General features: G+C 28.9%; 2 protein-coding genes across 2 annotated transcripts; one reads left to right on the top strand and one right to left on the bottom strand.

Moving 5' to 3' along the window:
* Nucleotides 1-437: 437 nt before the first annotated feature.
* Nucleotides 438-1628, bottom strand: ATLP-1 (Pathogenesis-related thaumatin superfamily protein). Its single transcript, XM_083068956.1, has one exon. The coding sequence runs from the start codon at nt 1460-1462 to the stop codon at nt 722-724; it is 741 nt and encodes a 246-aa protein (XP_082925082.1). The 5' UTR covers nt 1463-1628; the 3' UTR covers nt 438-721.
* A 4399-nt stretch (nt 1629-6027) lies between these two features.
* On the top strand, nt 6028-6508 carry LOC109799764 (uncharacterized). The gene has a single exon (XM_020360386.3). The coding sequence runs from the start codon at nt 6048-6050 to the stop codon at nt 6360-6362; it is 315 nt and encodes a 104-aa protein (XP_020215975.1). The 5' UTR covers nt 6028-6047; the 3' UTR covers nt 6363-6508.
* Nucleotides 6509-17738: the final 11230 nt, after the last annotated feature.

Raw genomic sequence — 17738 nt, 5'->3', positions numbered from 1 at the left:
ATAAATGGTAAAACGTTATAAGAGATTGCTTCCATAGTTATTTTTTTCTTTTCATATTTACTAAAAGAAGACCCACTTTGGATTGATTAGAGTTGTATAGCTGAAATACTGTTTTTTTGGTGAATATATTGACATGAAACTTGAGAGAGGGGCCCGATCTGGAACCTTTTTGTAGAAAACCTTTAACTATTATGCAATCGAAAGAAAGTGAACTGAAGTATTCAGTGTTATTTATCATCAAAACCCAATGTGAATTGTCCAGTTGTCCAATTGAAGTATTCCACTCCCAACTCACTAGATTCTTACAACCTAACTTTGATTTCAAAGTTTGGAAGACATCATTCATATTCATATACACCTACAATTCCGCAAGTTCATTATCCAATTATGGAGGCAACTAAGGATAACTAGTCAATAAAAATCTAAAGCTAGATCAATAGAGTCCAAGTACTAGCGAGAGTGACATTTAATTAGCACGTTGTAAAATCCATGTACATCCATATCCAACAGACAAGTCATAGATCCAGCAATGCAAGGCAAGACAAGGCGGTGATAATGAAGAACTAAAGTTGAAGATGGAGTACAATAGAATACGATAGAATTGGCATACATAGGAGTAGAGCATAACCATTGAACAACATAAAAGTATGATACTAAAATGAGGAATATATAACATAAGGGTAAGGGTAGGTAGTTAACTAGAGTTGGAATGAGCGAGCATTCAGCGACGGTGAGGGCAGAAAGTGACCAAGTAATTAGCTTTAGTGCAAGTGGCAATGCTGGTGGGGTCGTCGTAGGCGTAGGAGTAGGCTTTAGGGCATGCGGTCTTGAAGATTCGGGAATAGACGGTGGGCTTGCAGGCCTGTGCGGTTCCGTAGGAGCCTGTGCAGCAGTATCTGGGGGAGTTAAAGGCGGAGCAGGCACTCTTACAGGCCACCACGCGCTTCTTGTCGCGTGACCGCACTTGCAGGCCCACAGGGCACATGGAGTTGAGGTCGCTCACGCATCCAGCGTAGCTGCATTTCCCAGATCCCTTGAAGGGAGTGATGGCTATTGGAAGGTTGTAACCGTCCACCAGGCTCACGTCGTAGAAGTCCTGCTCGTTGCCCAGTGTGAACTCCGCCAGGGTGGCCGGCGGGGCTCCACCCACGCCGTTGCAGAACAGGGACCCGCCGCAGTCCCCGGTCGCGCAGCGCCCGCGGCCCGAGCTGTCGAAGGCGCAGCCGTGGCGGCCCCAGAAGCGGCCCGACCAGAGGGCCGGAAGCTGGAGGGTGTAGGCCCGGTTAGGGGCCAGCTTGAAGCCACCGCGGGCCAAGACGGGCTTTCCTGCGCCGGGCTGGATCCCGGGCCACACTGGGTGCGAGCACTTGTTGTATAGTATCACTGAGGCTGCTGAAACTTTGAGCACTGGAATGCAGATGAGGAAGAAGAGAGTGATGAGATTGAGAAGGGGTGACATCATCGAGCCCGTGGCGGTAGAGATAGACTGGGCTGGGCTATGTTTGTGTTTGTCTATTGGTGCTGAGTAGAGAGTGGCTTTTATAGACTCAAAGGGTGGGTTTAAGAAGGATAAATGAAGGTGTTTAGGGTATGATGATTGAGACAAGTGAATGTAATTGGTCGAGATGCGGGCCCAATAGACATATACATACGTTAGGGGACGACAGCTTTTATAAAGTGTGAAAACGGGCTTCCTCACTCACATGGAAATGGTATTTTGGTTAGGTTAAGAACTAAGTAGGAAAGAAAGTGAGGTAAATGCTCGGGGCCCGAGGAAAGAGTGTCAGACAGAGAGAGAGAGTGAGTGGTGAAGGAGAGAGGCTTGGTTTGTCCGCATGAGAGCAGAAGAGAAATACAAAATTCACATGACTAAGAGAATCGTACTAGCTTTCTATCGTGGGTGGGTGTCCTCTAACTCTCAGACTGCACTATGCTAATTGCACAAGCCATCCCCAGCTCATAACTAAAGCCACATTTTTCCCCACAAATATCAATAAAAAAAATGCTGTTTCTGTCATATAATTGTACAATATTTTATATAAAAAATAGATAAAAACAACAAATACAAAATAAAATAAGGAATGTGATTATAAAAAAAAAAGATTACACATGTTTTTAAGCGTTTCAACAATTTGTATACTAATTTTAATTTTTCAATAGCCTCAATTTTTACTTTTAATCTTTAAATTTTTTTAACATTTTAGTATCAAACAAATTTATTTATAGACTAAAAATAAAAAATTGACAAAAATTTATAAATTAAAATTTTATTTAATTAGGAAAAGTGTGGAAAGAAAGGATGAGATTAAGTTAAAAATAATATTATAAAAATTAAATAAGTTTGCATTCATTATAAAATGAATGGATTTTAATTTTAATTTTATATATGTTTTATTAATGACTTATATATCGAAAATAATGTCAAGTAACTATGTAGAGTAATATCATTAGTAGTACTATCAAGTATTTACATTAAAAATTATCTTGTTTGAAATAAGTAAGATCACTACAAGTGATATAATTTTTTTTTCAATATTTAACATATGTATATGTTTTAGATTTAAACCATGATCACTGATTAACTTGAAATAATCTTGTAGTATTTGATCCTTTATATGTTATCTTTAAAATTTCTTATTATTTATATGTTATCTTCAAAAAAAAATTTACGTGTTATTTTTGTGCAGGATCATCTAATCTTTTTTATGTATCTTTTCAATTTTATTAGATGTCCTAAAGGGACACTAATGAATTTTTTGAGATACCTAAAATTTAAATTATTTATTTATTCATTTTACTAAAATTTTAAAATATTATTAAGATTGAAATTAATAATTGATTTAAATATATTTTTAATTCATTAAATATATAATAAATTTATTTTTGATCCTTTAAATTTTAAATTATTATTTTTAGTTTCTGTAATTTTAAAAAAAATTATGTTAATCTCTTAGATTAACAATAATATTTTTGAAAATAGTAAATTGAGACATTTATGCGTCATCAGTTAAGTTTAATATGATATTTTTATTAATAAAAATACCAGCAAGTAAATTTTATTTGACAATTTTTCTAATAAAATTTGAATATAAAAATTAAAAAGAGTAATTTTTAATTTAAACAAAATTAAAAATAAATTTACCTTAAATTTGAAAAATTAAAAATATATTTAAAACATAATAATTTCATATTTTAGAGAAATAAAAATTATTTTTTTATAAAAATCAAATTAAAATTAATGTATTTAATGATATTAAAAATAACAACATCAAATTTTAGAAAATTAAAATTCAGTCCTTATAACAACTGATATCATATTTAATTTTAAAAATAAATATTATATAAATAATACAATTTATGTTATATTAATATGTGCAAAATAATAATATTATTTACTCTTTTGAATCATTTCCAAGGGAATTCTGTAGCAGGAAGTGGAAACAAGATATTATCGTCTCATTGCCACACAACGTGGTAGCAATAGTATGATGTTCAGGTTGAAAAATAAAAAAGTATACCAGTATCGTAAGAATATTAATTAAAAAATATTAAATATCTTCACTTACTTTTTTTTTTATAGTAATATCTTTACTCACTTAAAAGTAAGTATTCAGGCGTAAAAAAAATATTAAATACCTTTATATTTTAACATAATTAATACTATTATATATATATACATATATAATTATATCAAATACATAATTATATGTAAAATAAGTTATATTCGTCCGTTGTGCAACTAAAAACAATTTGGTTACATCAAAGTAATCTAAAAAATATGAGTTACTACTGACATGACTTACTACTAAGGCATCTGAGTGAATATGTTAATTTTGATTTGATATCATATTAAGTATGATTACCATAATTCCAACTATAAAGAAATCATAGTATAAGTTTATGAAAAAAAAAATCAACAAAAATACATAATTGAATGACATACAACAATTATAGCGTAATTAACTTTATATAAAATAACATATCACTCATCAACTAACAACGTAATATACAACTTTCAACTTATGACAAGTCAAACAACTTAATCAATGTTAACACATTTAACACAACATATATATATATATATATATATATATATATATATATATATATATATAATGCGTCGTCACACGTATCAATTATGGATCCTTACAACATATGTGAGTAATTTAACTGGTTAGACCCTACCAAACTACAACATGTGACCTATCTCAATCAGGTCATCTAACAACTCAATTTGATTTCTTAGGTTTGTCACTTAAATTATGAAGTCTAGTACTACTATCAGAGTATAACTATTTAAGTGTAAGTTTCCACGACATTAATTTGCGTCACTAAGTCAACAATGAGATTAGTCCACTGACTACTCTCCAAATATTACGCCCCTTTAATACTCGATTAGGGATTAGTCCCTGACTTTGTACTTTAGTCAATTGGTCGCTCTATACATGTATGTATCAACTTTATCTACATACAGATATCACATAAAATTTAATGAAGACAACACAACAACTCACCATTCAAAAGTCAACTTACTTACTGAAGGTTTTTTAACATTTGGACTACCAGAGCACCATAATGTATATTCACACAATTAGATATTAATTTTCGAAAGCAACACTTACTCTCTTATAGTTTTTTTTTTTGTATCTTAGCAAATACATGTATCTCTACCACTTGCTAGCAGCTTAACAACTTAACAACTTGAGCAACTTAAACATCATACAGTTTAATAACTCATTCAATTATAACATCTCATAACTTGTATAACTTATTCATTAATCAACTTATAGCTTAACAAGATGAATCTCATCACATAATGTATCAACTCACAACACATAGATTCATCATCATACATCACCATCTATACAACATATTCATCATCATACAAATTTAATAAAATCAACTTTCATCATGCAACTCATGTCTAACGCCACTCACAGGATGCCCAATGCTATTAAGGCAAAGGGCTCCCTATCTCGTTCATGCTCGACACCAAACTACTTATGCTCGACGTAGTTGAGAGAGAGAGTTTCCCACACTTTCATGCTTAGCGTGGAAAAACCCACACTAGCCCCAATCAGGTAGAGGGCCTCTGTCTGACTCATGTCCGACGTTGTTCCATTGGGGCCCGACATGAATCCAGGCAGAAACAAGTCTCTCTTATGATGTTCGACGCCATTTAACTCACATCTAGCATGGTTAAGCCATAGATGATTATCTGTCATCACATTTGACGCCACTAATCATGTGTCTGACGTCCAAAGAATGAGAACCTCTAACTTCAAGCCATGACTAGCGCCATGAAGACATGCCTAACGTAATATTAGTTTTTGCATAGTTACATAACTGATTTTTGGTCCAATCTACCTTAAAACTTAGCGAATTCCAACATGCAACAAGCTAGACATCACATATACAACACTTTCAACACGAAAATGACCTTATAAGCAACATGCAACCAACCAATCACAAAATCAAACATTAACCTCCATGAACAAGCTTTTAGAAAACCACACAACTTCAACCATCACAACAATGAAAATCATCATCTCATTTTTATCAACAAAAACAAGATGAATCATACAGCACAATCCACGTAAAATTCACAAATAACACAAGTTTTTCTTACCTCTTGTAGATCTAAACCAAGGAGAGGAAGAAGAGAAGTCCCATACGACCCCGAAACGGGATTTCAATTCCACAAGCTTTAATCTTCAAGCCAACCAATTGAGTCAGCTACCAAGAAGAAAAAAGGGAAGATTTTCAAAAAAGAAGAAATGGAACAGGGTTTTGAGTATCTAGAGGTTTTCTCTCTAACTTCTTTTTAGAGTTTTTTAAAACATGAAATTATGAGTCCACTTCTTAAGAAAACCTTTACATACCTTCCTGAAGCTAACCCAGCTTAACTACATCACAGGCTCGCTCTCAAAGATAACTCAACTCTCAAAGCCCTCTAACTCCAGAGTCCATAATAAAAAAACAACTAAATAGTATTGTTAGAATAGTGGATTAAGCCTAACTCAACAATTGCAGAAGAAGTTACATACATGCCGACGCTGCGACTGCTCCATCAATATCCAAATATAATGAAGAAGTTGCAAGTTGACCGTGGTGCAATAAGATTTGTCTTGGCTGGTGCAAACATAATGTGCCCTGGTCTTACATCTCCTGGGGGTGCTTTGGATGAGGATGTAGGGGCAGAATGTCCTGTGGCCATCATGGCAGAAGGAAAACAGCATGCTCTCGCTATTGGCTTTACAAAAATGTCCGCAAAAGACATAAAAGCAATCAATAAGGGAATTGGGGTTGACAACTTGCATTATCTCAATGATGGTCTTTGGAAGATGGAGCGACTTGATTGAAGATGTAACAAGAGCTTCAATGCCTACAAATGATTGACGAGTTCCTGTTTTCTGGACCTTGATCCAGATCGTAGGGATCTTATGCAAACTTGTTTATTTGTTTTGTTATACCGTGTAAACAGTAAAGAAATGAATTTTGTTGCAGAGAGTGCTCTCTTTTAGTAAAAAAAAAAAAAAAAAAGTTAGGCTTAATCCACTATTCTAACATGGTATTAGAACCATTTAGATCCACTTTAAAAATGGGTCACCCACATTTGATGCATGACTCATAGCCATGAGGGGGTGTATTAGGAAAAACCCAAGTCCCGCCAATCCTAGATCATTAAAAAGGGCCACCCACCATTTATCCACGTACCAAGCCCAATAGTGCTGGACGTGAGGGGGTGTATTGGGAAAAACCCAAGTCCCACATCGACTAGAGATTAGACAATTGAATAGTATATAAGTGGAAAGCAACCTTCACCTTACAAGCTGATTTTGTAGGGTTGAGTTAGGCTTAATCCACTATTCTAACAAATATAATTTATATAATCACTCAAAAATTAAATTAAACCACACAAAACCATAGTGTTACACTAACCACATCATACTCTCATGTAAATATGATCATCGTAGTCCAATTGAAGAAAAAAAAATGCAATCGTAAGCTAAATTTTCCAAAGAATAAATATATACAAGTATAAATGATATACAAATACACCATCAACAAAAACATGTAAATCATCCAACATGTATACCATGGCTTACATCATACAACACCTAACATGACACCAACAAGTTTGAAAGGCAAACAAAACAAACTTACAATGCAACCATGCCACACAACCATATAATCACCAAAATCATATGAATATCAAGCACATCACATGCATATACCTCAACTAATGCGTCGTCACGTATTCACATGTAGAGATCTTCAACAATAGGGTGAACCGTTTAAGTGACTTGATCCTACCGAACCAATACGAGTCTTTTACACTTGCTAGGTCAACAGCCAAATTAGGATACCAATACCTAACAATATGATTTCTCGAGTGTCACCACTTAAATTAGGAAGTTTAATATTTCTATCATGATAGAATAATTTGGGTATAAGTCTATCACATTATTAGTTTGCAACACTAAGCTTCTTATAGAATTAGTTCACCAACTATTTTCCAAATACTACACCCTTTAGGTACTCGGTTAGGGACCAAGTCCCCGATTTTGTACTCAGTTGGCCACTTTATAAATGTATGTCTTGATCTTGCCCACATATGGATCAACATCCGTCACTTATAACCTACATGTCTCAACCTGACTTACATACCTCATCTATATGCATTGCCCCAAGTCAATGAGTATATGTCAAACAACATTATTCAATTTACAATACTAATGCACCTTAATGTTGTTCAACATATAATAATCCATATATAATTCAATATACATAGAACAAATATCACCCATCAACATATAATATATAATAGATTCATATAACCTATTCACATTCACTAAGTAATCATGAAAATGACAAGTTAAAATAAGGTAACTTGCACCCAATGCTACCCACCTTAAGTCTGGTGTCGTTAAGGTAGGAAGTCTTTTGTCTCACCCACGCCTGGCACCATACAACTTCTGCCCAATGTGGATTAGTCAGAGACCCCTAAGCTCTCACACTCGATGTGGCAAAGTCCCACGCCTGACCTCAAACCAAGTAGAGACGATTTCCTCTCCTCACGTTCGATGACACTTTTTTGGCACCCAATGCCAATCTAGGCAAATCCAATTCTTTCACCTTATGTTCAACGTCATTTAAATTACGCTTAACGCCATTTCAACTTGAGACAATTCTTTTTCCTCACGTCCAACACAACTGATCTTTCACCGAGCATGAGCAAGATAAAATACCCCTAGTCGAGGCCACCATGATGCCTTAAAGGCATGTCCAACGTGATGAAGGGTTTTGCACTTGAAGATTCATGAATTTGGTTCAAGCCACCTGAGAAATAAAAAAAAACCAAACTTGCAATATACTATTTTCTCTCTCTCTCTTTATCTATATATATATATATATATATATATATATATATATGTCAATCATCTAAAATATAAGCTCAAATTCAACATGCAACCACAAATTGACTAATATCATCAAATTCATCTCAAGAAGTCCAAAACCCCAAAAGTCCAACATTTTTATCATAAAATTAAAAATCCATCAACATAAACATGTTTGATCAAACAACATGCAACTCAACAAACAAATAACAAATCATGTTAGCTTCCGTTACCTTACCAAAATCTCTAAACCCAAGAAGAAGAGGAAGAAGGAAAAAGAAAGATCTTTAATTCACCCTAAAGCCTAAACTATGATTTACGATTCACCAACCTGAATCAACAAAATACAAATAAATTAAGGTTTTAGGAAAATAATCATCCTCTTAAAAGGTTTAGGGATGAAGAGAATTAATAAACTCAAAACACTTTTCTCTAGCTTATTTCTTTATATTCTCTCAATTATACCTCAAAATAACTCAATATAATTAATTGTAAAAAAACAATAATTAATCAAAACTTATAGTATTACATCAAGAATGTGTTTAATAATTAAACGTTCTCAATAATTTATAAATTTCTTTAACAAATTGAGAACTTATTATTGTTTTACCATAATATTATTTAATCTCTTGTTACATTCCTAGAATCTTTGTGTCTATAGTCATTTTATATTTCAATTTTAATTGAATATACATTAAGGTTAAAAAAGTTTCACTTTTATCCTTTCATTTTTCAAAATTTTAATAAAGTCTTACAGTCTTATTATTTATTTGACAAAAATTACATACAAAATCATATATTAAAACAAGCTGCCAAACTTTTGTAATTTGTAAAAATAGTTGAAATTAGGATTTTTTGCAAAGCATCCTAAGAAAATATAATCGTTGTGAATAGTGTACAAACAGAACAGAACCCTGAGAATCGAGCCTTATGTCTCACTCGAATGATTCAGATCGGAATGGCACGCGCTATTGTATGCCGGTTCATCCCACTCTCGGTGCAAAATCTCCATATCAGGTGCTGTACGGCTAAAATTGTTCCAGGACATGACTGTGTTTTACCAAAACAGGCCCAGGCCCAAATTGCACGTGAACATATACATTATATAGTTTTGTCGTTTCATAACTTTTAAATGTGATGCATAGTCATTAGTCTCTATTATATTGGACTTCTTGTTGTTTGTTTCACAGGGGTACATAGATCTAAGAAAGTGGATAGTAATTTAATTCGTAAAATATTTTTTATTTATTTGCTCTTTAATTTAAAATTTAAAATTATTGTCTCTTTTTATTTTCTGTTTTCTTAAAAATAAGAATAATTGTTTTACATCCTTTAACATAAAGGTTAATTATTAAGAAATAAAATGTGGATTAAGTTAAGAGACAATTAAATAGTTTTGATAATTTGAATAAGGTTTTATTGTAGAAAAAAAAAATTAAAGTAGAATTAGACTGTGCACAAGGCAAAAAGGCTGAATAACATCTACCCCACAATTTAAGGACAACCTCTTCTCTTCTTCTTCTATTTTGAGCCAGAAAGTCAAATATACCAGTTACATGTAACATTTTTTTTAATAATGATCTAAATTGAGATGTTCAATCTTTGTGCACTAATATAACAATTTTTATTTTTTTTCCTTTAATTTTCAATTAAATAACAATTAAAGAACATATATTATATATCTCTTAAAATTACAATGATAATAATCTTATTCAAGTTCAAACTAAAAAGTCATCAGTCAAAGAAAAATAGATCCAAGTTGTCAAAGTTACGCTATTCCGTTTTAAAGAACTTTTTTTCTTTTTATCAACGGTTACACATTTAGTAACTTTATAAACTTTAGCATTTGGTGTCATCATAACCTTTATCAAGCAGAAAACATGTTTTTATTCATAAACTTTGTCAAACAGAAAACATTTTTTATTAATGACTAAATATTAATTTTTATTCTTGTAATAAAAATAATTTTGAATAAAACGATGACAAAAAAAAGTAAATAATCAATTTTGTTGGTTTGTGTTTCCAACTTATGACAAGATAAACAATTTAAAGAATAAAAAATACTTTATAATTTCATTATTATATCATTAATATATACCGGGATGAGTTTCATCAAATAATTAATTTTATTATTTTTATTTTTTCATTGTTATTTAAAAAATTGGTCATAAAAAATGGTTCTTAATTCATATACAAAATGTTAGACTAATAAAGTTTATTTATCCGACCATCCGTTCAAGAATGGCCCAAATTGTTGTAAGTTACTCTAATAGGCCCAACTCAAAATGTGTGCTAATATATGGGCAAATAATTGTATATTCAAGCTCACAAATAAAAAGTGTTAACCATTTCAATCAAATCAGACATCATTGACAAATCATAATCCAATATTTTATGCATATAAAAAAGGAATAAGAAGAAAATAATTTTTAGTTTTAAAATTATAATTTTTATTTATTATTTTGTAATATTTTATTTTCTTTTTATTTATAAAATTTATTTTTTTTAAACAAATTGATAAAATACTTATATGGTGTACGGTATTTTTGTTAAAAACTAAAGTTAAATTCAAATTTTTATTCTTTATTTCAATTTTTGGATTTACTTCTCATCTAAGTTTATAAATATTTAATTTGACCTTCTAAATTTTAAAAATAAATTATATTTCCCATTTTTAAATTTTTTTTTATTAGATCAAATTGGTGTTTAAAATGTCATGGATAAACTTTTTTAATGATCATTTTAATGAATTAAAATAAAATTTTTGAACTTAAAGGATCAAATTAAAAAAATTAAACTTAAACTATCATTGAAACTAAAATTAAAATTTGAAACTAACCTAATTTCAACCTAAAATCTTTATTATTATTTTTTTAAATAAAGTGATCTTAAAATTAGTGTAACGTTACTAATGTTTCTAACTTTTTAGTTATTATAAAAGTTTTATTCTTATAAATTGTCTCGGTGTACATTTAAAAAATAAAATTAAATAAAAGTGAATAGTAGAATTAATAGAATTTAATAATTAAAAAATGTGAGAAATTTTTAATAATTATAATTATTAAGACAATTTTTAAATAATGACAAAATTAAGAATAATTTAACTATTTGAGACATAATTTTAATAAAAAAATAAACTAAATAAAATAATCTCCAATAACATATTTTTATAACTATTTTAACTTTTACAATGTTATATATATATATATATATATATATATATATATATATGTATATATGAGAGGTTATAATTATACCGGTGTAACTTTTACTAAGTATTATACCACTTAATAACTTTATATTAATTATGAATTTTGTAAATTCAACCGTTAGATTGAAAGCTCATATCACTTTATACGTGCATATCAAATTTTTCTAAAACTGAACAATAACTTAAAGGTAATCAAATTTGCATATTTTAGTGTATTTTGACATGAATATATTACGTTAATTTTGTTTTATAAAAATGAAGTATCAAATCATCTTGGATTAATATAAAATTTGTATATATGATTTAAGATATATGAACTTTCAATCTAACGATTGGATTTACAAATTCACATTTAATATAAAGTTATTGAGCGGTCTAATACTTAATAAAAATTATATCATGTAATTATAATACTCTCTATATACATAATATTTATATCACTTATCACGAGTCACTCTCTTCTTTAATTTTATATAAATAATTATATAAAGTTTAAAAAAAATTGTGATTTATCTTTTTTTGTAAAATGAGAATTATAATTTAAAAAATATGAAAAACACATTTCCAAAATACAAGGGCTGAATTTTTATTTTATTTTATTTTCTCTCTATATATATAAGTCATTTTTCTACATTACCTTAAACATAAAGTTAAATATAGTTTAAATTATGTTTTGATGTAAAAAATAGATAAAGAAATTGTACCATCTTAATATTATTGTCGATGACACAATTTTCCTCTTTCGGTAAAGAACATTCACCATGTATTAAATCTCTTATGTTTTGTTGTTTTCATAAAATTATTATAAATTTTATGGATTTATTTAGATTTTTTCACAAAATATTTCAAATACTAAAAGTTATTGAATGTCAAAGAAACTGATGAAAGCGCTGAGGGTTTAAACCCTCAAGTATGAAACTAAAATTAGTTTCGAACTATAATGTATATAGGCATTGTACTCCGGGGAGACTTGTCAGAAACTAGAAACTAATTTATTATTATTTATAGTTTCAGATATCTTATTGTAAGTTTAATTGGTTTCTGTTTTAGGGTTTAAAGTTTTAAATTATTTAGTTTAATAGACATTTGTAGATTCAATACTTCTCTAAATAAAATTTAAACTATTTAGTCATTAAATTTTATATATATATATATATATATAATTAATTAGTATAAATGGTTAGAATTAATTTATGTTTTATAGTACGTGTGTGCACATATATTTGCATAGACATATTTTTTTAAAGATTGATTTTACTCTTTTTGAATTTACCTATAAGAAAAGAAAATGAATTAATTTTTTTTAGATTTTAATATAAATAAATTTTAATTAATTTAATTTTATTATTTAAAAATATTTTTTAAATTAAATGTGATTATTATTTTTAATAAATATAGTTTAAAAAATAAAATTTAACTTTTTTATATAAAATAAATAATATTAAATAAATTTAACTAAATTTTTAATATATAAATTAAAATATAAATAATTTTACTTGTATATATTTTTTTTTTACGTTTTTCAATACAAGATTATAAGTCACATTAATGTTCTTGTTCTTTGAGTCCTATACAATTTTAAGAGAAAAATATTTATATATCAATAGATGTGTGTATATATATGTCAATCATCTAACAAATTTGAAAATAATTCAAGTCATATTATTAATTAACTAAAATAATCAAGAGATGCATTAAGTGTAATATCTTTTCTAGACTATAGTTTTTTGTTTAAGATTTTTTCATACTTTTAAAAATTATTTAATACGAATATGTTAAATTTAAAAATATTTTAGGTTAATATTTTAATTAAAAATAATTATAGAGAACAATTTTAAATAAGAGTATATGGAAAAATTAATTAATATCAAAATTTGAAAATAAAATTAATATAAGGCCGAAACTACTAGTTGACCAAAAAACATGTTTTGATAAGGCATAAGAATCGACCAATGTAGGATAGGCGTGGATTTTAATGTTTTTACGACGTGTTGGATTTGTCGGTAAAAATTGAATCTGCATAGACCTAAAAGAAATTTATTGTTTCAAGAAATGACACTGATCCAAATATGCATTTAATTGAGAGCAATTCCAAAATTTTGTGCACGACTCGAGTCGGTGAAAATCTTGTCTTTGCCGACAACCCTTTACGGCTTGCAGGCTGCCTTGAAATGTACTACAAAATCCAATTGGTGAGATTTCAACCCATTTTAATTAATTCAGAAGCTCTAGGACTCACCTAGAAAGTTTAAATACAATATACCCAGTCTTATATATAAAATTATTAATTACTTTAACATAATTTGTTTAAATATAGAGAGAACTATATATATTGTTTATAATTACCATCCCTTGATACAATATGCATTTCCTAAAAGAAAATATTAAATGCTTGAAAACTTTACTCAGCTGAGGACAAATATCCTGTATAGTTATATATCTCTTTTCAAGCCTCTGAAATATTTTAAAATAGTATGTAAGCAAGAATCATTATAAGTTTATCAAACTACTGAAATGGTAGATTTACTAGCAGTTGCATAATTTTAGAATGATTTTTTTTCGCTTATATTAATTTTATTTATTTTAAACAGTTTTGTTTTCTGAAAAAATACATATAATTTATACTTAAAAAAAATGTGTTTACGCCTTCTAAATATAGACATAGTAGAATCTTGTTTGAATGTTTATAAAATTCTTTTTTTTTTTATTTTTAAATCTTTTCCCGTAACATATATAAGATGGTAATTATAGAATAAGTAACTACATTTACTAAGCATTATTTATTGTTATTTTAAAGATGTACTTGTTTATAAATCTATCCTAATATATAAATAAGATAATTTTTTTTATAGAATTATTTATTATTTTCACTTTTAGTTAGATCATTATATAGAGTACTCCTTAATTGTTTAAAAATTTTAAAAAATTTAATGTCCTTTTATTTGCACACTCTTTCAATAATTATTCTTTATTATTTCTTTAATTTGAACTTTTTAATATAATATTATTTTAAATTTTATGACATAATTAACTGATATGTAAAACGTGAAATTTATAATATTAAATTTATTAATATGAAAATTATAAAATATAATTGATATTTGAATGAAAAGAACTATAAACACAATAAAAATTATATAAAAAAATATATATTATGAATAATTAGAAAATAATATGAAATTATTTATTTTAAAAATTATATTTTCATCATATTTATAATATATTTGGTTTGGATTTCAATTACAACCAATAATTTTCATATAAGTGAGTATTATAACAAATTTCAAGTATTGAATTAACCAAATAATATTCAAAAGGATTAAATTGACTTTAATTTAAAAGATAAAAGACAAAAATAATTTAACTAAAAAAATTACATAAATAAGTACTTTTGTCTTTGATGAAAGTTCTAAAATTAAATATCGCATATTTTGAAATTGAAACAAATTAGCCTTTAAGATTTCAAAATATGTAATCTATGGATAGTTTTGGTCCCAATGTTATAAGCACCACTTGATTTGATAATAACAAAATTTGCTTATGTGGAGCTTGAAGTACCACATTAGATATGCATACCTTGTAGATCAATATTTCTCCATGCAGAAAATGACATAAGAGAGATATATGCTATTCTTTCAGTATTTCACGTGATACAGAACATGATACTTTCATACATGCTCACGGATTGAATTCCATATTAAGATAAAATTAAACTTAAATTAATTATATTTTATAATAGTTTGATTTGGTTTGAATTAAAAAAATATAAAATCAATCAATTTAAAACAAACCAAACTGATTGAAATAAAGTTGACTTAGTTTAAGTTGTCTATTTATGATAAAAAAAATTATTATATTTTATGTAATATATATTTTTAGTTTTTTTTTAAGTTCTCGATATTTTGTCTTTCAAATAAATTGTAGTACTAATTTACTCATTTAATTTAAAAATATACTACTTTTTATGTTTAAATATTGGATGCAGTAGACATATATGAACACAAGAATTGTTTTTTTTAACCCATAATCAAACTTGATATTTATAACACTTTAGGCACTCAACTAATTGAATTACATATCCAATTGGTAAAATAGTTAAATATGATGAATTTTATACAGTAAAATAAAAAAATAATCTAAAAAAACTAAAGCTTATGCTGCCCCCGAATTAATGATTGAACTATGCACCACAGGAGCTTCAACTAAATTTCGAATGAAAATAAATTGCATTAAGCACATTTGGATTGGTTTTTAGATACCCGATATCCCTATATATATAATTATGAAAATAAAATGTCCTTGAAATTGTGATAAATATTCTCTTGTAAATAAAAGCCTAGGCTGACCTGGGCTCGATATAGAAGCTATTTTCATGGTAAGATACAGTTGAGTTGCATTGTGTAAATAATATAAATTAATGAAAGAGGAAGAAGAGAAAAGAAAATGGTTAAATGCATTATCTCTATCTAGTCCCAATTGTTGATTGAGTTGGGTTTTAAAGCGACGGATCCCTGGCTGGCTTGGATTTTTGTTACTGCAACTGTGAACTAGATGCTATAGCTAGGGACTAACAGAGTACCAAAAACGTAAGTGAGCAACAGTAGGAAACTACCTTATTTACAAACTTATTACCACCCGTGATCTCCCAACATATATACATATATATTTTTTAATTAATTCAATTCACACTCTTTCTGACTTTCTTTACCAATCACTGATCTGCAATGCATTTCCCTCTCCATCACTTCCCAACTTGCTCATTGCTGAATCAAATCAATACCAACAAAACTCACCGCTCCTTTCAATGAGGATCAAATCTTCCATCACTTTAAAATTTGATTTTTACTTTAAAAAGCTCAGCAAAAAACCACAAAAGGATTCCATTGTTTTATGTAGCCATGCCATACCATTGCTCACATATGCATAACATGCTTAATTTCGACCCTTCACAATTTTATTTTTCTAATGTTATTATGATGGATAAATCTATACATCTATCAATTAGCAATATATAACAAATGGTTCAGTGTTTCATTATTAGTCCCTACCCTAGAAAAACGAAACATGCAAATATATATGGTCCAAACTATTGAAACTTCTCGTGCATGCATAATGTTGTTTAAATTATATGGTCCCCCACTCACGGCTTCAATGGCTGCAGAGGGAATATTTTGGCCATCTTTTTACCCTGGTGATGCTTGACGCCTCTTGAGTGACACGTCCTAGTCTTAGCCCTTAAGATTTTTGAAAAGCTGGATCATACCCTAATGTAATAAACCCTAGCTACCTTTAAGATACAGCTAGCTTCTCCAAGGAGCTAGGTAAATGTGACAGGTTTTTTTTAGCCATACAAATTGGTGATCAAATTGAAACACGGATCACGACTTTATTTGATATTTATATATATATCTATTGAACTTTTCTTTGTTGTTCTTATAATAATATTAAATATTACAGGAACTCTTTATTTTCTATTTTTAAATAAATAAAACCAAAAAATATGTGGTGGCCGGTGTGTTAGTCTCTTGTGTTAAAAATGTTTCAGAATTTCACCTTAAAATGGTTAGCCTTAGCAGAGGTTTTGCAAATATAGACAAGTTAATTCAATCAAATCAGGAATATATATATAATAACTAGAAAATATCCTCACAAGTCAAATTCTTGCACTCAATATATTGTCGTTGTTGAAGGGTGATGGATGGATATTCTCTTCGTAAAACTCAAATTCTATTCTGACTATAACAGGATTATTTATTAAGCAAGAAATCTTTGAATTGAATTCATGAACGTTACTTTAAATGCGACCGCTCTGTTCCGTCTTGGTGCATTGATGTGATTTCTTTATTGTCATAAATTGGACGACAGTGTTCACACCATCAGAACATTGATTGTAATGTACAGCATTTTTTTTTCCAGGTATGCAACAAAAGAACAAAATAATTCTCCAACCCATGCTCATAGTTACTTCAACATCCTAGTCTGTCACATCTTATTCCCATTTCAGATACTATGTCTCAAATCAAACCCTCACATCAAATTCCTTATACATTCTCTATTTACGTTCTCCCTCCCTCCCCAACTCTCTTTCAATTTTTCTCTCTTCACATCAGAAGCAGCATGTATAC

The sequence above is a fragment of the Cajanus cajan genome, chromosome 2 (genome assembly GCF_000230855.2).
Source record: "Cajanus cajan strain Asha chromosome 2, NIPB_CcT2T_4, whole genome shotgun sequence".
NCBI lineage: Eukaryota > Viridiplantae > Streptophyta > Magnoliopsida > Fabales > Fabaceae > Cajanus > Cajanus cajan.
This window is presented reverse-complemented; position numbering and strand designations above follow the sequence as displayed.

Bases quoted from the DNA above. Each gene is read 5' to 3' on its own strand.
- ATLP-1 (XM_083068956.1), bottom strand. From the start codon at position 1,462: ATGATGTCACCCCTTCTCAATCTCATCACTCTCTTCTTCCTCATCTGC.
- LOC109799764 (XM_020360386.3), top strand. From the start codon at position 6,048: ATGCCGACGCTGCGACTGCTCCATCAATATCCAAATATAATGAAGAAG.